This window comes from Octodon degus, unplaced genomic scaffold (assembly GCF_000260255.1).
Source record: "Octodon degus isolate 3935 unplaced genomic scaffold, OctDeg1.0 scaffold00219, whole genome shotgun sequence".
Lineage (NCBI taxonomy): Eukaryota > Metazoa > Chordata > Mammalia > Rodentia > Octodontidae > Octodon > Octodon degus.
In genome coordinates, this window is record NW_004524795.1 from 1680474 (window position 1) to 1701823 (window position 21350).

The 21350-nt window shown below is 45.9% G+C and overlaps 1 protein-coding gene across 1 annotated transcript; it reads right to left on the minus strand.

The window, feature by feature from the left end:
• Positions 1-1209: 1209 nt before the first annotated feature.
• Positions 1210-16152, minus strand: Pirt (phosphoinositide interacting regulator of transient receptor potential channels). Its single transcript, XM_023705412.1, has 2 exons — positions 16034-16152; positions 1210-2682 (listed from the first exon to the last, which is right to left on the minus strand). Exon 2 carries the CDS (start codon positions 2535-2537, stop codon positions 2127-2129), a length of 411 nt encoding a protein of 136 aa, XP_023561180.1. The 5' UTR covers positions 2538-2682; positions 16034-16152; the 3' UTR covers positions 1210-2126.
• Between the last annotated feature and the right edge of the window lie 5198 nt (positions 16153-21350).

Here is a 21350-nt window from a genome sequence, read left to right on the forward strand (position 1 = left end):
AAAGGGAAATGATCCTCAAGCCCTTCTGTGTGAGTCCCTAGGGCTTTGATTAGTGAGGCAGCATTTGCAGAAACCTTGAATGGATCTTGATCTGCCCATGTGTAGGGAAGTGGGAGACGAGAGTACCGGGCCACACTGACATGGCTCTCAAGGACGGACTATCCTCGGTGGACCTGAGAGGCTACCAAGCAAGCAAATATCTATGAAACCAACTCTGTTTTCTTAGGTAGGGAGGCAGGGGGTATCCCCAGGAAACAAGTAACATCTCCAAGGAACTTGTCCCAATGCAGTCAGTGGATTCTGACTCTGTATATGGAGCTGTTGTGAGGAATGGAGATGCCTGCAGGCCTGTTGGAGAGAGGTTGCCAGGATGAGTGGGGAGTTTGAACAGGCTGAGGAGTAAAAGGAGTCAGTTCAGCACAAGCAGCTCTTCTCTCTCACCTCATTCTCAGATTCTCTCCTCTGGGCCTCTGGCCTGGTCTGGGACAGCCTGGGTAGCTCTCTTCCAGGAATCTCTTCATATAACAGCCTCTTGGTTGCTAAAGCTTTTGAGCACTTACCTTGTGGGTTCTCTGCTTTGTGGGCCCTCAGGAAACCCCACTTCAGCCTCAGTGGGTGTCCATAGAGTGCCCCAAGACAAACTACACATAAGGCACTTGGAGCCTCAGGTATGAAGCGGGACAAGAGGGGATGAAACAGAACATCTTGGAGTTCAGGGCAGAGGCCGTGACAATTCCTGATCTTATCACGTTCTCCCTCTCCCCTCAGCTTCTGCATATGCAAGGATGCTCCAGGCATCTCTGATATACTTCCTTTCCCCTCTTTGTTAAATCTTACCTTTCCTTTGTTACTCAGTTTGAATGACATGGCCTCCTGGAAACCCTCTTTCAAGTTTGAGCTAGATATCTGTGTTCCCATGACCAGCACACTAACTCAGCGCAGGACTTTCCAGTTGCCGTTTTCTTTGCCTGTGCCTCTCTCTTTGGGAGGCATGATGAGAAAAGGGACTGTCTGGCCTCGTCTTACCCCAGTATTTAGCCAAGAGCAGGGTACTTCATAAATACTTGTTTGCTTGGTAGGCAAGGACAGGGATAACAGAAGTTAGAACTTTAAAAATGAATCCACTGGGGCCGGGAAGATAGCTCAGGAGAATAAGGGCTTGCCTGGCAAGCACAAGGGCCTGAGTAGTTCAATTCCCAGTTCAAAAAAAAAAAAATCCATTTCATTAGAAACTTACAAACCATTGTACATAACATTGATCTTCCAGTGTGGATATTGATGGAAATGAAAGGGAGAATAGTGGCACAGAACTCCTTTGTAGCTTTCCATCTTGCTGTTCTAGAAATCAGGGTAGAGGTAAGAGGGAAATGGAAGAGGAAGCTAGGACATCATGCATTTGTCCTTTGCTAATTGCCAAGGAAAGAGCAGTCACTAATCAGGAGGTTTGTAGATCAAAGGGATAGCCGACACCCCTCACCTCCAGCCTACCCTATTGCATCCGATGTAAGTAATATGGAATCTGAAATGAACTTCTTCAGCTGCCAGATTCCTAGGGCATGTCCAGGGAGATGTGCCACCTTGGACAGTGCTTTCCCAAGCAACCTTCATTGTTCAGTTTTTGGAATGTTTGATACTTATAAATTTTGATGCTTGTGAATCTCTGGTGTCTTGAAATGTAAGGCAGTATTTCACTGGCTAAGGAAGGTGGGGCTGTGTAACACTGGGGTCGGAGCACAGCTTTCCTTCTTCTCTGTGAAGAACTTCCATCGATCAAGTTTGGTTTCAGAAGGATATAAATGTAGAACCCATTTCAGACAACCAGATGTATAAACATGAGGTTCTCCTTGGAGCATAGCCCACCCTCAAGGAGTTTCCCAGCATGCACTGCACTTGGCAAAGAGTTCGATGAATGATGATTGGAAAAAAGGAGCACAGGATGAGAGCAACACAAGGATCTAAGGGAACCCTTGGTGGAACAGAAACCAAGCAAGATTCATTAAGCAACATTCCCAGGCTGCATGGACCAAGACGAGAGTTTGCCTGTATTTAGCTTTGTGGTACCCCATGGAGAAGGTGGGGCTGTTGGATGTTGGTCATTGTATCTCCTTCTCCTAGTCAAGCTGCCATCAACGATGCAGGAGGAAGAACTTGAGGCTCTGAAAGAAATTTGACTTCTGCCTCTGCTTCTGCTTCTTTTTGATGATGGGCACCCACACCAGCCCACATACCAGTGTCATCAGTCCCAAGGACAGAAAAGCAGGCCCTATCATCTTGAGGACACCCTCGGTCTCTGGAGTCATTTCTAGGAGATAGGCCAAGCAGGTGATGACCACACCGAAGAGCAAGATGGCAGTGCCCACAGACATGATGGTGATGGGCTTGCGATAGACCTCCCAGTTGCTCTTGGGGGTGGTGGTCCAGATGGACTCGCTTCTGGAGCTGATGCACAGGGAGCTGGCAGTCTGGCTGGGCAGCAGGTCCTTGAATTCTGGGGACCTCTCATCGACTTCCAGGGCCTTAGGGAGCTCTTCCATCATCAAAGCTGTTTAGGACCAGGCACGTAGCACTGGCGACAGAATCAAGGGTGAGACCAAAAGGAATCTTCACGCACCTTTTGTGTATTCAGCATCTGTTTCCAGCTGGGCTCTCAGTGGAGAGTAACACAGGGTTTTTGTGCTGGAGCTACAAGGAAAACCAGATAAAACCCCACATAAATAACATGCCATCCAAGCTGATGTATTTGCTGTTTCTCATAAGAGATAAATATTATGTCATTCTAATCAAACAATGTCATTGTTTAAACCAAGGAATAGTAGGGGCCAGGAAAATGGCTCAGTAGAATAAGTGCTTCCCTGGCAAGTGCAAAGGCCTGAGTTCAATGCCCGGTTCTGCCGAAAAAACAAAGCAAAACAAAAAAACCAAATAACAACCACAGTTTATTTAATTTATTATTATTATTTTTAATATTTTATGTATTTATTTGGTATGTGGTCTTACTATAGAGCTCATACTCATAGTGATCCTCCTGTCCTAGCCTCCCCAGTGCTGGGATTATAGACATGTACCACCATGCCCTGTTTCAGTGACTGGCTCAGCACCCTGGGTGGGGCTGGCACAGCATGTGGTACCAGGGACTGATCGCAGGTCTTTGCAATTGCCAGGCAGAAAGTTAGACTGCTGAGCTACTTCCCCAGCCCTTAGCTACAGTTTATTGAGTGACACCTCATTTTGAGACTCAAACTCAGGCCCGATCTACTGTGTGATGTTTTTCTTGAATGTATTCCCTGGAAACGAATTCTATATTTACTATAAATTTGAAATCCTTATGTGTCATTAAAACATAAATATCAAAACACTGTACATGGTACCCAAAAGATAGACTTTCAGAGACTGTCAAGCAAACCAAAACAAGTATTCAGGAAAGTATTCAGAAGATAAGGAAAAATTGTACTTAACCAAATTGTTCTGAATTACACTCAAGTAGCTGAATGAACCAAAATTTTCAAGAAAGGCAAAATGATGAATGAAACACTTGCTCAGCCTCAGTAAAATATAGCCCCAAAGTTGAAATTATTAGCATACAATTACCTCATAACTTACTGACCAAAGGAACTTGAGATCTTTACATTAACTACGCTATCTTGAGGGAGTTACTTAACCTCTCTGTGACTTATTTTTCTTATATATAAAAAGAGAATATTAATAATATTGCTGTTTTCACAGGAGCTTTGAAAGAATTAAAGTTTAAGCGTGTGATGCATTGAATCAATGTGACTAGCACATTGCAAAACCTCCATAAGTGGTATCACATCCCTATTGGAATAGTGACATTTTCTGCGTGTGTGTTTGCCAAGCACTGCATTCAACTATCAAGTTGATATATTTCAATCAGAACGGTACATTAAGCTTTAGCCCAATTTTACAGACAGAATTCTGGGGCCCAAGGAGGTGCAGAACTTGTTTAAGAGCACAGGAGAAGGAATTATTAGAGCATGGAGTATCTTTTGTGCTTAGAACTCCACACAGTGTGTCTGCTTAGGGACACTGTTTAGCGCAGCTGGGATTTTGAGGGCTTTGTAGGCCCAGGACAATGATATTCCAGTTATAACAATGGAAAATAGACTCATCCAGCATTCTTAGTCCTATAAGAATGGAGTCTAGCTCAGGGGCTGCCTCTTCTAATTTCTGTTCTCAAACTCTTTACCTCTCAGTCACAGGGGTTCCCTTGTCTCGGGGGATGTAGACGGCATCTATGTGGAGCAGTTCACAACTGCTTAGAGACACTGCAGCCTGCCAGACCTGCGCCTTCTTGAACTCTTTTAACATGAGGTTAAACCCTTTATTTGATAATTAAAAATATGGCTTCAAGTACATTGTCTATGTATATAAGGCAATAGGACGTGAATGACTGTATTAGATACACTCCTGGAGACAGGCTTTCTTTGAAGGAAGGAAAGACCGAGAAGGCCTGGACCCCTGCCTGGAGGTTTTCCCCAAGTCACTTCTCTGACTGATATCTGAGTTGTCATCAAGTGTCTGGCACAGTGCTTCACACCCGTGAGATTCTGTGTATCTTTGAATGAGTAAGTAAATGAACAGCTTCCTTTACTTCCTCTCCTTTGTGCTGGTCACTTAGGACACACTTAGGACTTGCCCCGCCTGTGCAAGTTGCATTGCCCCTTGCAGGAGCCTGGTGCCTCCTTGGTGACCATCCCAGGCCCACTCACATCTGCATTTACAGATGTGCCTTTTGGTAGGGGGTGAGATTCAAGAGATTTCTTTCCATAGGGAAGTTTATTGGGGAAGCAGGGTTAGTTTGCACAGTCTGAATGAATTGCCCTCTCCATCCCTGGATATGGGGCCAGAGTCAGACTCAGATATGGGGCAGGGGGTTGCATTTTTGTTGACCCCTGGGTTCATTTCCCAACATTCCCAAAGCACAATGCTCCACTGTCTGGAACCAGCAGTTACAGAGTACCAGTGCTTCCCGAAGTCAGCTGTTCACAGTCAGACACACTTATACCAAGAGAGGCTATCTGGCTCTCTGCTTCCAAAGGTTTTGTAACCACAGGCACACGGATGTTAGCTTCCTTTTTCTCCAGTGTGGTATATTTACATAAATTATGTTGCTATATAGAACATGGTCTCTCCTAGGGGCATGGGTGGTGGGGAAGGGATCACAGAGTGTATTAGGAAGCCTGAAGTTCCTTATTGCATGCTACTATCACACATGGAAGCTAGGTCATCTTCAGCAGGGTCTCTATCCAGGGCAGCTGTGTCTAGAATTTGGCAGTGAAGACCCAGGTGGGCATTATGGAGGAGTTGGGATGAACGGTTCTCAGTTGTGCTTGAGAAGAGAGCGAGGCTAGGTGGGAAAGGTTTGCTCTGTCAGTGGCCCTGGCCCTCTGAGCGTGAAGGGTCTCCAGCCTCCAGAAGAGGAAGTGTTGACTGGCTGTGGGGTCACCACTGGATCCCTGGGCTCCTGGGCTCTGGGAGTATCAGCAAGATTCTTGTTTGTGTGAGTGTGTGTGAGTAGCAAGACTTCTCAACAGAGGAACTGTTGGCATTTTGGAGTGGCTAATTAATTGCCATAGGGGACAAAACAATTGTAGGATGTTTGTCTAGGAGGATGTTTAGTACTATCCCTGGCTTGTGCCCTCTAGATGTCAAACACACTCCACCCATGACAGTAAAGAAAAAGTCTCCATATGTGGCCAGACAGTCTCTGGAGGCAAAGTCACCCTCATGGGGAACCGCTGCTCCTTCAAGCCTTTTTTTCCCTCTTGGTTGGCAATCTGCCTCAAGAGAGAAGCTGAGGTTCCCTTATCACAGTCCACAGCTCCTGGCTCATGGCCTGGTACTTAGCAGGTGCTCAAAGGACTCAGTCTCATGGCTCAGCCTGGAGAACAGGTGACTCCCAGGAGCTGGTCCTCTTAGCAGAACCATGCTTTCCCACTTCAGTTAGGTTATTTGGGTTCAGTGTGTACATCCCAGGAGATTCTTCATCCTGTACATTGTATTGAATTGTGCTCCCTAAAAGAAGCGTCTAGCCAGAGTTTCAGAATGGGACCTTCTTGGGAATGATCATTATAGGTAGAACTAAGATCAGGTTCTTGAAAAAGAAAGATAAATGAGAGGAAACAGGGACTCTGTGGAGATGGGAAAGGGATCTGGGATGGGGGAAATGGGAAAGAGGAAGAGGAAGGAGAAATAAAAAGGATCAAGGTGTGAACCGTTCCATGATGAACATATTTATTATGTACTGCAAACATAAACTAATAAAAGGGGAAAGTAATAAATAAATACAATTATATTTTTGAAAGTACACAAATAGAATTATTTACTTTTAAGAGAAGACAGGCTCCTGTAGTGAAATCATCCTGGGCTAGGGTGGGTCCTAAGCCCAGTAGCTGCTGGCCCTAGAATGGAGAGGGAGCATGGGCATGGGAGGGAAGGCCTGGAGGGGGAGGAGGCAGGGGCTGAAGCCTGAGGCTGCCAGCAGATCTCATATGTGGCATGGATTCTCCCTCTGAGCCTCTAGAAGGCAGCAATGCTGCTGATACATGGCTTTGAATTTCTGGCCTTTAAAACATGTTTGAGAATAAGCTTCTGACATGTTGAGTTACTAAATTTGTGGTAACTGTTTTATGGCAGCTGTGAAAGACATGCATACGCCCAGCGTCCTTTGAGGTCTCCAGTGTTGGAGGAGGACTGTGGACCCAAGAGAGGCCGGCTTGCGAAGGGCAGGAGGAACTGGGCCACCAAGACTAATCAGGACTTGAATGTCAGCTGGCCTTGGGGGCAGCAATCTGAGAAGGGCTGGCTGATGGGTCTGCCGCTCCATCCCCATAGACCGGGTCTGGAGGGTCAGGGAGCTGGTTTGATGGGTGAGGATTCACTTACATCTACAACCAGAGACAGGCAAACTACAGGCTGGTACCATAAAAAATGCCTGCTCTGGAATTATACATAGCAGCATGAGTAAACTCCACTCAGGAACCTCACAAGTAAGCAGACACAGAAAAAATGCATATTGCATGATTCCATTTACATACAATTTAACACGTTTAAAGCAGTCCATGCCAGGAGAGGTCAGGATGGCAGCTGACCTGGGTGGGTGCAGGGCATGGTGGAGACTCAAGGTGCTGCCCACTTCTCGTTCCCGACCTGGGGCTGGTTCCACGGGTGTGTACTAGTGAAGCAGTACACTTGTGGCATGACCACTTTCTGGGTGTGCATTTAATGTCCATAAAATGCTTAAATCAAGGAAATTAAAAGCTATAACTAAATGCCATGTATTCCTTTCTTTAGATTCTGATCCAAACAAAGACATTTGTTGTTTGAAGACATGTGAGTTAACCAGGGGAATCTGAACATAGGCTGCATAGCCTCAGTTTTAGTGTAAACTACAATCTAATCCCTTTCTGTCCTTCCCTTTTTATGAATAGGTCGCTCCTCAGCATCGGTAGTTCACGTCCTCCCACCAGCAAGGGTTCACCTAGCCTAGCTGCCTTTCTTGTTAAATCAACCACAGCCACTTTTAGTACTAGGAAGGGAAACACTTCTGAATGGGGTGGGTGGAGCAAAGGTGGCTTCTGCCTTCTGTTTCAGTGGCTTCTTCTATTGTTTTACTATTTTAATTCACTTACCTAACAGAGAACACAAAATACATTTCTGACTGACAGATAACAGTGGCATGGCTTACAACATGGTGTTTTGATCCAGGTGTTGTAGTCAGAGCCCTGCACAGTGGAGTACCTGCAAGAATCAGTGCCTCATGATACCTAATCAGATCAGGGTAATCAGTGTTTCTGTCACCTTAGACATTAGTACTTTTTTGTGATAAGGACTTCTAAAAGCCTCTGTTTTGTTTTGACAACTTCAAATATTTACTTAGATCTTTTGTTGCCAGGCACAGAGCTGGACCTTGGATAGTCCAGAGCTAGGAGGAGAAAGCGGCAGATGTTTGCAGCTTTCTGAGTAGTGGGGAAAGGCCAACAAGGAAACAGATGCTCTCTATAGGAGTGACAACTGTTGCCAAGGCTAAACATGGAGCTCTGCGGAGGTACTGAAGGAGTCACAGACTCTGTTTTGGGGGCCCTCAGAAAAGATCCTGAAGGAGAACTTGTTGGAGAGCAAGGGCTGGTGGGAGTTGAACAGAGGGTGGTGAGAGGAGAGACTTCTAGGCTGAAGAACTCTGGAGAGTGTGACCTGCGCAGGGCCCGATATGGACCTTGCTTTGCCTGTGGGTTAGAGGACCTGCGGGATGGTGTGAGAGGGAAGTGTTGAAAGGCAAGGATGGAAACTGAGACAGGAGCCAGAACTCAGAGACCAGGACTGGACCCCTGTGATTCACTCCTTGCCTCTGGCTCACCTGCGAGCCAAAGATATTCTCTTAAAATTGTTCAAATAAAAACAGAATAATGTTTTGTCGCTGGTGATTCATGCCTATAATCCCAGCACTTGGGAGGCTTAGGCAGGAGAATCTCTGCCAGTTTGTCACCAGCCTGAGCTACACAGTAAATTCTAGGCTAGCCTAAACTATATCATGAGATCCTATCTCAAAAAAATTTTTTTTTGTAAAAGAGATAATATTATGACATGAAGTGAAAAATTTTGTGTCACAAATAACAAACAGGGCTAGTGAGATAGCTCAGCAGACTAAGCATCTGCTTAAGCAAGCACAGCGACTGGGGTTTGATCCTCAGTGCCACATGCCACACCAGATCCACCCTTGGGCACCCTGAGTCGGCCACCAAGACTGGGCATGGTGGAGCACACCTGTAATCCCAATGCTGGGGAGGCTGGAAACAGGAGGATCACTGTGAGTCCAAGCTGTGTAGTGAGACCCTGTACCAAATATATTAAAAAAAGAACAACCCCCCCTAAAACAAATAACAAACACTGGATAGGATATAGCTAAACTCATTGATCAATGTATTGCTACATTTACATTGTAATTTCAGGAGATTCAACAGAAATTATATGGATTGCAAAATGTAAGATACTATTGGGATTTACACAGAAAAAAATATGCCAATTTCTAACTTAAGGTCTTAGGAGCCAAGGTAAAATATGACAATGGAAAGTGAAGGGTTTAAGTAAGGGGAGTGATGTGAGCTCGTTTTCATAGTAGGTAAATCACTACGGTTGCAGGATAAAGCCGGAAGAGCAGAGAGAACACGTTGGAGGCTATTGTTATAGTTCAGGAGAGAGACAGGGTGGCCTGGTGTTCTGCTGTGACAATGGAGACACAGAGATGTACACAGATTGGATGTTTATTAAACAGAGAAAAGGGATGGCAAGATGTGATTGGAAGGAAGACTGTGAGCCTGAGTGCAAAGCCCTTGGGGGTAAAAACAGGGTCTTTTGATTGGTGGGCTAATGACCATGTTGCCAGATAAAACAAAGGAACTGAGATAATTTTGACTTGACATAAATAACAAATACAGTTACATTTTTAGTACCAGTAAATTTATTTCAACTATTGTGTGGGTCATTGATGCTATAAAAATGTTTTTTGTCAAACTTAAATTTAAGTGGATGGCCTCTTTGATCAATCTGGAAGGTAAGAGGGTTGTTACTAGCTTTCATATCAACTTTCAGTGTCTTTCGATGAAAATCAACAAAAGGGGCCATTCCAAGCCTTCTCTCAGGTGTAGAACTAGAGAGGTGTGACTGTAAGTAGCAGGTGCTTTTTATCTGTTCTAGGGCTCTAGCTCATTTGAATAAGTAAATGTTCTTTCCGCCAGGTAGAGGGTGGGAGCCCTGCATTTACAAGAAATAAGGGAGCGGGGAGGGTACTTGCACCTTTGTTGACAGTTCCTGGTTTTTGCTGTCTTAATGTTTTCTTTAAATTTTTTTTCCATAATTTTATTGAGAAACAAATAGTAATGAGACAGTTTCAAACCAAGTTGGTAGGACAGTTTCAATAATTAACACACTACATACATTTTTCCTAGTGGTTAATTGCTGTACAAGATGCGGATTTGATATCCTATTTACAAACACCATTAGAACAAATCCCTCTATTCATTAACAGAAGGTAACTATATATCTATCCTAACCACTTTGAATACACAGATACAAAATGGACATTCATCTGTATACCTTTTTTTTTTTTTGTTAAGTTCCATCATTTAAATATTATAGGTGTGTAAACTCAGCAAAATATTCTAAGAGTCCAGTAGTCCATAATAGTATTGGGTCTTCTCTGCTTGACTGGCAATGTCAGAAATTGTTGACCTGAGTCCCCTACAGCTCAACATAACAGCATGGCTTTAGTTCTTTTTTTTTTTTTTTTTTTTTTCGGAACTGGAGATTGAACTCAGGTCCTTGCGCTTGCCAGGGAAACACTTATTCCACTGAGCCATCTCCCTGGCCCCATGGCTTTAGTTCTTATACTTCATTTTTATACTTTTCTTCTGGATGGTTAAGACCCAGGTAAAGCAGGACCTATGCAACAAGAACTGTAGCTTTTGGGTCTGTCTTAATGTTGTTGTCTCAAAGTAAGATCCAGGTCGAAGGGGAGCAGCAGTCTGAATGATGAGGACACGTGTATGGCCTGAAAGAACACACCATCAGAGGTGCTCGTGTGTGGGCACTAGTCAGTGCTGTCAGGGGCATAAGAAAAGGTGGGAAGTGTTGACTTCTGCAGGAATAAATAGTGTCAGCCCCCTGGCAGGTGGAGGATCGCTCAGGCTCATTTGTGAGGCATCCAAGCCCCTCTCTATCTTACATGGATTGAAATCTCAAGGAATGCTGGGGCCATTGGGAGTTAGCAGTAGGATTTGCTTCAGAAGCAGATCTGGGTGAGGGAGCTTCATAATTTGTGGACTTGGTCTGGATATGAGAGGGTTTGGGGTCCCACTGGAGACACTCAGAATCCTACAGTGATGAAACTTAGCCTTGTAACTTGGGCCCCACATTATGGCTGGAAGGGTTTATTCATGATTTAAGTGGATATATGATCAGGTGAGAGACACCAGGCAAAGAGAGGGAAGGGAGGAAGGTGGAAAATACAGAGGACAATTGATTTTCAATAAACGCACCAAAGGAATTCAGTAGGGAAAAGACTGGCCTTTCAGCTAATGGTGCTGGAACAACTTGATAGTCATAGGGGAAAAAAACCCATGAAACTTGACTCCACTTCACACCATCAACAAAAATTAATCAGAGATGAATCATAGACTTAACTGGAATATGAAAGCTAAAACTACAACACTTCTGGAGGAGAAAGAGGATAACCTGGAGGCAGGCGAAGTTTTCTTGGGACAGAGAAAATCAATAAGTTAGATTTCATTGAAGTTTACAATGTCTGCTTATTAAAAGATATTCTGAAAGAAGATGCAAACTCTGGACTAGGGACAAAATATTTATACAATGTGTATCTCTCACTACAGATGACAAATAAGAAGGCAAGAAGTCCAATGAAAGAATAGGCAAAACATCTAAATAGCTCATTACTGGATAATGAATGAATAAGAAGTGCATGAAAAAATGCTTGATGTTGGTATTTAATAGGATAATAGAAATTAAACTCGCAAGGAGTTATCCCCACTAGAATGCCTAAACATCTAAAATTTCAGTGTACATCAAGTGGGTGAGCATGTAGACCAACTGGAGTTCTGCAAGCATGCAAAGTTGGTAATTTCCTATCAAGTTAAACATACACCCATTCTTTAATGGAGCAATTCCTTCCTCGATATTTACTTGCCCAACAGAAGTGAAAACTTATCTCCACAAAAATTTATGAATATTCATAGAATACACTTATACATAATAGTTCAAATTTGGAAGCAGCCTATATGTGTATCAACTACTGAACAAAGAAAGTGGTGTATATTCACACTACAATGTATTCTTCTCAGCCATACAGAAGGATAAATTCCAGGCATTATAGGAAATTGGATGTACTTTGAGACCATAATGCTAAGTGAAATAAATCAGAAACAAAAAGTTAAATATGACATGGTTTCTCCTATATGATAAATCAGAAGTATAAATAATTTGAAGAGTGAACTAAAAATAATAGAAAACAGATAGGTAGAGTCTGTAGAGATGCTAAAGGTGTCTGGGATGAGGGGAGATGAGAGGGAGAGAAGAAGAAGGTGAAGGAAATAGGATCAAGATGTAATATGTATATGTATCAACTCCCTACTATGAATATATTATATATCATGATAGATGCTAATAAAATGCATTTAAAACCATTTCTAGAAACTTTATTTATACTAGCCAAAAAATTAAATCTAAAGGTCCATCAGTAGAAGAAAGGAAAAAAGGGTGTATGTTCACACATCAGAATTTGACTAAGCAATAAAAAGGAACTATTTTTTGCTACAAACCACAGCATGCATAAAATTCACAGCTGTACTGGAAAGACATTAGATATATTGCATGTTTCCACTTATATAGAGTTCTAGAATCAGCTAGCAACTAATTATGGTGACAAAGCTTGGACCCGGAAGTTGAGATGGGGAGGAATAAACTAGAGAACTTGGGGAGTTCCTGGGTGGGTGGAAATGAGTCTTCCAGCTAGCTCCTCCTTCACCCCAACATGGGTGAGGGATTGCACAGAGGATCAGATTATGCCTTAATGAGAGGGCAGAGGAGGATGCAGTTGGAACATTTTGTACTTTTTCTCATATATTCAGATATTTATACCCCAACCTATGGTTTGCTGCGGAGATCTTCAAGTTGTTGAACAATGACAATTGGGGGTGATAGTTTCCCCTTCAGTAGATTCTTGAGTGTCTGTAAGAATTTTTTTTTTTTGGAATGCAACAAAATATGCAGTTGTCTTACTGCATATTGTCCTCAAAGCAGTTGTTCAAGTTACCAGATATAAGCATGCCAAATTGGAAAAAAAAAAAAAAAGAAATTAGGTATTAGCTGTCCCTTTCAATAAACTGATAGAAATTAGTAATACAACCTTTCTTTCTTTCTTTCTTTCTTTCTTTCTTTCTTTCTTTCTTTCTTTCTTTCTTTCTTTCTTTCTTTCTTTTTTTCTCTCCTTTCCCTCATCCCAGTTATTCTTTCCTTTTGAGCAGTTTCTTTCCTGAAAGGGACAATTTAAGAGGGCAGTGACATAAGTTGCCCCTGAAGATGACTGGTATGTGTCTCTATTTAAGATTCTGGAAACCCTCTCTTCCCTCTGGAGTCCTTTGGGAGCTAGGGCTGGATTTCCCTCAGCTTCTTGCACCCCCAGCAATCACTTAGCACTTTGCTTGAGACCCTGGACTCAGTGAGCAGTTGTCATATACCTGACTAAATACAGGAATTTTGTTGGGTAGAGGAAAGAGAGTGATTTGAAGGTAGCTTGCAAAGCAGTTTACTCAGATTTTGCTTCTTTTCCAGTTTCCAGTTGGGGCTACAGAAAGGTTAAAGCCTGGCTAACACTGCGATGCCAGATCACTGTTCTGCCATTTTCCTGCCTGGTGGCTATGGATAAGTTCCTCTGACCTTAGAGCAAGGTAGCAAGGACAGCCCTGGTGGTGGTGGTGGCGGCAGTGGAGCCCAAGATTCAGTGACGATGGGCAGGGTGGTGTGCATTTTGACCCCTGCTCTTTCTTGGGAGCTGAGTCACTGCTCACTCCAAGACTGGTTATCTTCTGTGGGCCAAAGTTCCTAGAGTCTCCAAGGACTCCAAGTAAAGGTCTCTGCTTGGAGTAGAAGTAGAAGCACTTCTGCCTCTTCACAGTAGAAGCAATGTCATCGAATAGTAGCTACTACTTACCCAACTTTCCCTGGGTGCTGGGAACTGGCTAAGTGCTCAGTCTGCCCTGTCTCACTGCAGCCTCCTGACAGTCACTGAGGAAGGTGCAACTGTTGCCCCATGTTTTAGAGGAGGAAACCAAGGGTCAGAGAAGCTTAACTAATTTCCTTAAAGTTATGCACAAGTAAATAAAGAGAAAAGACTGGAATTTGAGCTTTGAGCTTGGCTGACGCCAGAGTCCAGATTCAAGCCTATCCTGCTCCTCCTTGGAGGAAATTTGGATTTTCTTTTCAAACCAAGGAAAGAGGAAACTCAAATGCGGATGTAGACAGTAAAGAGAACTTCAGTGGCAGCTGCTTTGAGTGAAGGGATGGCAGGCCTGAGACTGTGGATGGGGGAGGAGGGAGGAGCCCTTGAGGACAGAGTAGTGGCAGAGCCATCACCACCACCATCCTTCTAGTGAAGCACGAGGTGCCTTGGCATGTGCTGCTTCTCTGTGTGGAGTCATTTTGAGTCCTCCTAGTGCTACTAGGTTAGTACCATCAGTATTGTGCCCATGTTACAGGGAAGGAAACTGAGGTCTAGGGCTGCTTGGCCCCAAACCCTATTCCTTCATATAGTGGCTCATACTTTCTCAAAGATGAAACCACACCTTTTTTTTTGTGTTTTCCTTCACTAACATTCTACCTCCTCTCTAGAACTCATCTTTTCTTTAAAGCTAGCTCCTCAGTCCTTCTGGGAGGCCGTCCTTCTTTGAACGTGCTGAAACATGGCCAGTATTAGGCAGAGCCGCCAGATTTAGCAAATATAATTATAAGGTGTCTGGTTGAATTTGAGTTTGGAATAAACAACAGAAGCTTTTGAAAGTATAAGAATGTTCCAACACAACATGGGGCATCCGTACAGCAAAAGCTGCATTCGTTATTTATTAGCCATTCAAATTGGATTGGACATCCTATCTCACCAGTGTAATACCATAAAGGGACAGGCTGGGTGGACTCCTTTGGGCCTGCAGTTATCTGGCTCTTCTTGTTTCTCCTCCCCGGCCTCCCTCCACCAAGAGTTCTGATAGGAGTTGGGCTATTCTGGGAATTACAAGGCAGAGGCAGGTCACAGATGACCTCCAAGTGGGGAAGCGGGGCCAGCCAGCAGAATGCTAGGAGGAGAGGGAAGGGCAGGCTGCAGGATGGGGGCTGTGGCCTGGCTTCACTTACTCCCGAGGGGCCAGTATGGTGAGGAGCAGCAGGTCTTCTCTTCCGCCGTGGGGTCTCCACCTACCCCACTCAGCTGCATTCATCAGTGGCCATCCCCAGGGTCTTTGTCTTTTGCCCTGTGCTATCCTCCCCTGGCCAGGACATGAGTTGGTGGTGGTTCACTATGCTGATAAGGTGAGAAGGGCTGGTGCCTTGGCTGGTGACGTAAAGACTTGAAAGCATTGGAATATGCTGCTCTGTCAACATGGCCAGGGCCTCCCATCTGTCCCCAGCTCACAGCACTTCTAGGAAGGGAACTGTCCCTAAGGTCACAGGCAGTCTGGAGGGTATCACCTCCCTCCCTCTTCAGGACATAGCCAGCACCTGGGCCCCGCTGAGCGACAGGGCAGAAAAACAGCTCTAGAGAAACAGCTCTAAGTGTGCTCATCCCTAGCTTTTCTCAAAGGGGGCCCTACACCCGGAGCCTGTGTGACTGAGTGCACTTGTCCATGCCTTCATTTGCCTGCCCTGTTTTCTCTTTCTGAGATGAAAACCACCACAACCACTGTGCTCCACCTTGTTTTCCTGGCACCTGCTTGGGGCACTGGCCACACCTGCAGGCAGGAGGGCTTGTTGTGAAGCTACTGAGAGCAGATGTGGGGTGCCCAGGAAGAAAGCTGAGTCTGAGAGCGGCTGAAAGCAGGTGGCCTTGCATGTCCCCATCTGGCCTTTTTATTCCTGCTTTCATATAGGTTGGGGCAGAGGGTTCCTGCTCACCCCTTCAGCCCCAGGTTTACGAGGGTGGCAGGCCCGGTTCTGTTCACTGGGCAAATCAGCACTCAATACACATATTTCCTTCATCTCAGTGCACAGCAATGGACACTCCATGCGCCTATGCACCTCCCCTGTCTATCACTGTGCCCTCCACCACTCTTAGCAGGCAAGGGAGCAGTCCCTCCACCCTGCCTCCCTTCTGGCAGCTAGCCTTACTGCGTCCATCACCCCTAGTAATTCATATTTGCCTTCTGACTCCAGTTCAAAGACTTAACACACTAAAGCACAGGTAAGACCAGCTCTTTCCTCCGGGGAAGAGGGCAGGAAGGACAGAGGGGAATTTACTTACTGTCCTTAGTGTCCCAGGGGAGGATGGGGGTCCTGGGACTTGCTCGGTGTTCATACAGGGAAGAAGCCAGTGATGTTTCTGCTCAAGTCCTTCATCCCAGCAGGGGAAAGCCACCCTGGCCCATCCAGAAGTCAGTGTGCTGCAAATCCCAGCAACCAAGCAAGCAGGCTCCAGCCGGGATGAGCTCACCAGGATGTGGCCTAATGGGTTAACTCTTTGCGAGCTGCTGGCACAGGCACTGGACTGGGGCTTTCTCAGCTCTGCTCAGCCACTATTAGATGAATCTTGTGAAAAATTCATGAAGCTTCCTTGCAGCCTGTCTTCGAGTTTTGGTGGAGGAGTGCCTTCAGTTGGTAGAGCTCGGGCAGGGCCGGTCCTTTGGACCCAGCCTCCGAAATCAGAAGACTCAGGGTTTGGGGTTACAGGAGATGGACGTGTGGTCGCAATGGTGGACTAGAGTTTGAATTGACACAGATGCTCTGCCTGCTGTGGTCAGTGCAGGATTTGATGGCTCTGGGAACCTCATTTGCTGGGATGTTGGAGGGGCACAAGCTGATGTAGGGACTGGCCTTAGTTCCAATATGACAGGAATGCCTCTGGGAGCATCCCAGCGTCCATGGTGGGCACCCTGTGTACAAAACATCAGAGCCTACAACGAAACCACCCTCACTTGCAGGCCTAGAAGTCTCTGAGGTGGGGACAGCAGCATGCTCACCTCTATGTTACATGCCTTTTCCAATTGGGTCCCTATTGTTTTATGTGCGATGCCTGCTATGACAGTCACCAGAAGGACGAAAAATCACTGCAAGTGGCTGAGAAAAGGTTTCCACTTTGCCTGCCTTTGCTGGTCTGTACTTGGGGAAGCTGGAGCACTTTGCTGGGTTGCCAGTTCTCCAGATGCTGGTGGATATGCGGAGGTCAATAGCAGCGTCTATGACTCTGGCGGCCAGACTGGCCATGCCCTCCTTCGCACTGAGTTGAGAATGCGAGGTGCCATTGCTCCTCAGGGCAGGTGGGCGCACAGCGGCTCTGGCTCCAGGTAACAGTGCTTTGGATGTTTCTTCTATGGCCTGTGACAAGGCTCTCTCTGAAGTGTGCTCCGGATGTTGAAAGTCAAGCAGGTGTGGTTCTTCTGTCTTCGCCACCTTGATTTTCTTCCCTGTGCAATGAATAAGAAATTCTCAGACTGGGAAGGCTTCACAGAAATTGTATGAATAAAGGCTAGAGAAGCCAGGAGCTTTGAGGGCAGGCCAGTCCCCGGGGCTGCTGGGTGAGGGTCAAGTGAACAGGCAACGCTGTCCTTTGTGAAGCATGGGTGTCCTAGGGACGAGGAGGCTCCCATAACCTTGAGTGCTTGCCTAGGGCAGCTTGTTTTAAGGGCTCCTGAAGATGTTCCTCTTCTGTAGATGCCTCTGACTATATGCTCAGATCAGTTTGTTACACTGAAGGTCTTGAGTTCAAAGTGGTGAATTATTTCACACTGCATATAATCAGATCATTGCTTTCTCCAAATTCAGACGTTTTTACTTTCTCCCACCTGCTGCAGAGTGTGGCAGTTTGGCATAGTCCTGGCCATCAGTCTCAATGATCACTTCTATGTTAGGTGCTCTTCTAAGCACTTTATCTGTATTAATTCATCACCCTGCGAGGGTGTATTGCTGTCTATATATTAGCCATGTACAAATTCCTTCTCTGAGCTCTAATAAATTCTATGCTATAGAGTTTTATAAGGGCTAAATGAGAAAATGCTGGTAGTAAGTATTACTAAATATAGAATGCATAGGGCCAGCCAAATAGCTCAGCAGATTGAACACCTGTTTAGGCAGACACAGGGGCCAGGGGTTTGATTCCTGGCCTGCTGTGCCAGCCCCACCCCCAGGGCGCACTGAGATGGTTATTAAGACTGGGCATGGTTGTGGGCATCTGTAATCCCAGCTCTTTGGGGGGCTGAACACAGGCGGATCACTATAAGTCTGATCTATGTGGTGAGACCCTATAGACCCTGTGGAGTCTTACTAAAAAATATTAAAAATATATAGAATACATATATACAATATGACTTGAGGTCAGAAGAGAGAATTCCAGGATAAAAACTGTGCTGTCCCAAGGTAGCAGAGCAGAGAAGACATAAGAATTCAGCTTATCCCTTGGCACTAGACTTCACATGCTCCAGGCTGAGGAGCTGGCTGTTGAAGTGTGGTGTTTAAGGAACAGAAAATATGGGTATTGCTGAGGGTCCCTCTTGGCCTCTTACTCAGAGTGCCTTAACTCTCCATCCTGTAGATCGCAGCTAGCTGCTGCAGACCTGAGCCGGCCAGTACCATTTCCCATTCCATATAGCAATGGGAAGGGAAGGAGGCCAGCTGTCAGGGTTTGCTGAGGACAGATGGATTTCCCAAGATGTGGGAAATTCAGGGCCAAACCAGGAAAGTTCCAAGCAAACCAGCATCAATTTACTGTCCTACTAAAAGCTTTTGAGCAATGGATGCCGTTGGGGGCTTCTATGCTTATGCATACAGGCTTGTTTTTTCTGGAATCTTTCTGCCCATCTGTATTTAGCTAACCCAATGGGTCCGGCCTTTCCTCTTCTGCAGCCTCCCTCCTCTGCACCTTCATTGCTGCCCCATGGATCTATTATTCTTGATGACTGCCTGTCTTCCATCTACCTGTCAGTCTCGTCTTTCCAAGCGCCGATAAAATTTCTTCAATATGGAACATTTTAAACATATACAAAAGTAGGGACGAAAATTATCTCGATGAACCTCCATGGGTCTGTCCACAATCCAGCTTCAAAGATGATCAGTATTCCTGTTCAATGGTCTCCCTCTTATGTTTTTTTTCCTTTTGAGTATTTTCAAAGTAAACCCCAGATACCCTTCAGTGAAATCCTCAAGAGATGGGACTATCTATAACAATGGCCACAATTCGATCACAACCATATGCGTGATGTAAATAGTCCTTAATGATAACACACATTCCATGTTCATATGTCCCTGACTGTCACGAAACCACTAATAGGCAGGACTTCTCAAAACAGGATCGAAACACCTCCCCTCCCCCCATTGCTTTTGGTGGTTAAATCTCCTAAGCTGCTTCACACCTGTGGAAGTCCCTTCTTCCTCTGCTCATGCCACTCATTTATGAGAGATGCTCAGTCTTTTGAAATAGGAACCTTAACACAATATATTTTTTAAAAAGTGGTTAGTTTTAAATGGGTAAAAATCGTATACATTTACTGTGGCGCACACGATGTTGTCAAATATGCATACATGGTAGGAGGGCCCCGTGGGGCTAATTAGCGGAATCCTTCCCTTCTGGCCTTGTTTCCCTTGCGTTCCGCATTCCGCTGCTTTCCTTCTGTGCATCACTGGACATTTTCCATTTTGCCAATCCTGTGTCTCCGTTTCATGCTGGCTGGGTCCTAGCACGCTGTGTTGCTACAGAGAAGGCTTCCCAACCATGGTGACCAAATGGCCTCGTGGTTGATTATTCAGCAGGTACCTTGCCCTTGCTGTGCTCAACCTTTACACCATGACATAGGCAGGGCTGTTTTTTATATCTTCTCTGATATAACACAGGTACAGGTCGCCAGGACCTAAGACCTGAACGCAGGGATCAGTTCCAACCTCCCTTCCTCCGGGCCTTTGGCATCAAGGCGGGGGTTAGAGCTAGGACGTCTCAGAGGAACTCTGCATCCTCTTCAAGGGAGGCGGCTGCCCCAAGCCGAGGTCCTGCAGGGCCCTGGCTTATCTCAGAGATGCCAGCCGCAAGCGGGAGGGCGCTGTAACCAGGGCTGGCTCTGGGCTGCGCGGTAGCATGAGGAGAGTGGCCGGTGTGTGTGTGGGTGGTGGGTGCTGCGGGTGCCAAGCGAGGCTGGAAACGTGGGAGTTGGGCGTGGGGAGGCGGAGGCAGCTGTGAAGCCAATGAGACTGAGACTTTGAAGCTGGATTGTGGACAGACACGACGAGGCGCTGTGCGGAGTCCATTCTCTCCGCGGTCAGGCAACTTTTCACTGCGATCTAATAACCACCACAGTCAAGGCCGAAAACAGCACCAAGACGCTTGGAAAATAAGCTCAGAGAGAATCCCAGCTCCGCCCCACCCTCTTCTGAGGTTCTTGTTCTTTGTCTGGCTCTTTCTTGGACTGCCTCTGTTTTGTGCACCTGACAGTTGTCAAAGCGTCCAATTTATAGGGAAAAGAATACAGTCCCTTCTCTTCGCCGGTACTTTGTTGTTTTGTTTTCTTGACATTATAAATTTAAACAAAGTGTATGTTTGTGGCATGTGATTGCTGTGTTCGTCTTACATGTCTGGATTATTCTCGATCCCTTTACAGCCCTCCCTCCCCCTTCTCCACCCTCTGACCCTTCTTCCCCCTTCGGATTAAAGGAACCGGCCGTGAGATTGCGGTCCGCAGGCCCTGCTTGGGGAAAAGGAGCAAACGGGCTGCCGAGGAGGAGGCCGGGACAGGAAGAAGGAAGGGGCCAGAGTTTATATAAAGGAGGCTGAGGGTCTGGAGGGTAGACTGTCCTTTTCCTTCAGCTCGGAGGGGCTGGTTCCCAGCACGATCGTTATCTTCCAGGACCTGCGCTCTTCCTTAGGTGGGGGTCTTCGTCCCGGAAAGGGAAGGGTCTGGGTGGGGCAAAATCTGGGGTGTGGCGTGGCTCAGGGAGGAGGTGGCCCGCTCCTGGGGTGCGGCTGCCATCTAGTGGTACATTTTAGGAGTACAGTTGCCACCTGAAGTCAAGTTGTTCTTGGTCTCTGCGTGCTCAGTGAGCTGTCTCTGGCCTGGTAATTTACATTAGACTTGACATGAATAAATCCAGTTTCACAGTGTTTGATGATAGAGGCGATTTCAAAAACAAAAGCATTCCCAACAATTTCAGGATTTTAAAAAACGATTTATTCGCAGTTAAAGGAATAAAATAAATTCATGTTCTCAAATACAGATGATGGGTCCATTATATGCCAGGCATAGCGTAGACTGTTTTAGGATAGACTCTGAGAATAGAGAGCGACAGCCTCAATGAACTGTGTAATTTACGTGGAGAAAGAGGCATCCCAGAAGGAAAGCGTTTAATACCTGTGCGTCTGCGCTGTGCTGCTGAGAAGCAACGGAGAAGTGGCCTGCAGAAGTAACTAGGGAGAAGAGAGGCTGCCTGAAGGCGGTCCTTGAAAGGCAGGGAGGGGCCACATGGAAAGATGATGGGGTGGGGGATGGGAGGCCCTTGAAAGGCAGGGAGGGGCCACATGGAAGGATGATGGGGTGGGGGATGGGAGGCCCTTGAAAGGCAGGGAGGGGCCACATGGAAGGATG

Excerpts from the sequence above, each read along its gene's own strand:
- Pirt (XM_023705412.1), bottom strand. The coding sequence starts at position 2,537 with ATGATGGAAGAGCTCCCTAAGGCCCTGGAAGTCGATGAGAGGTCCCCA.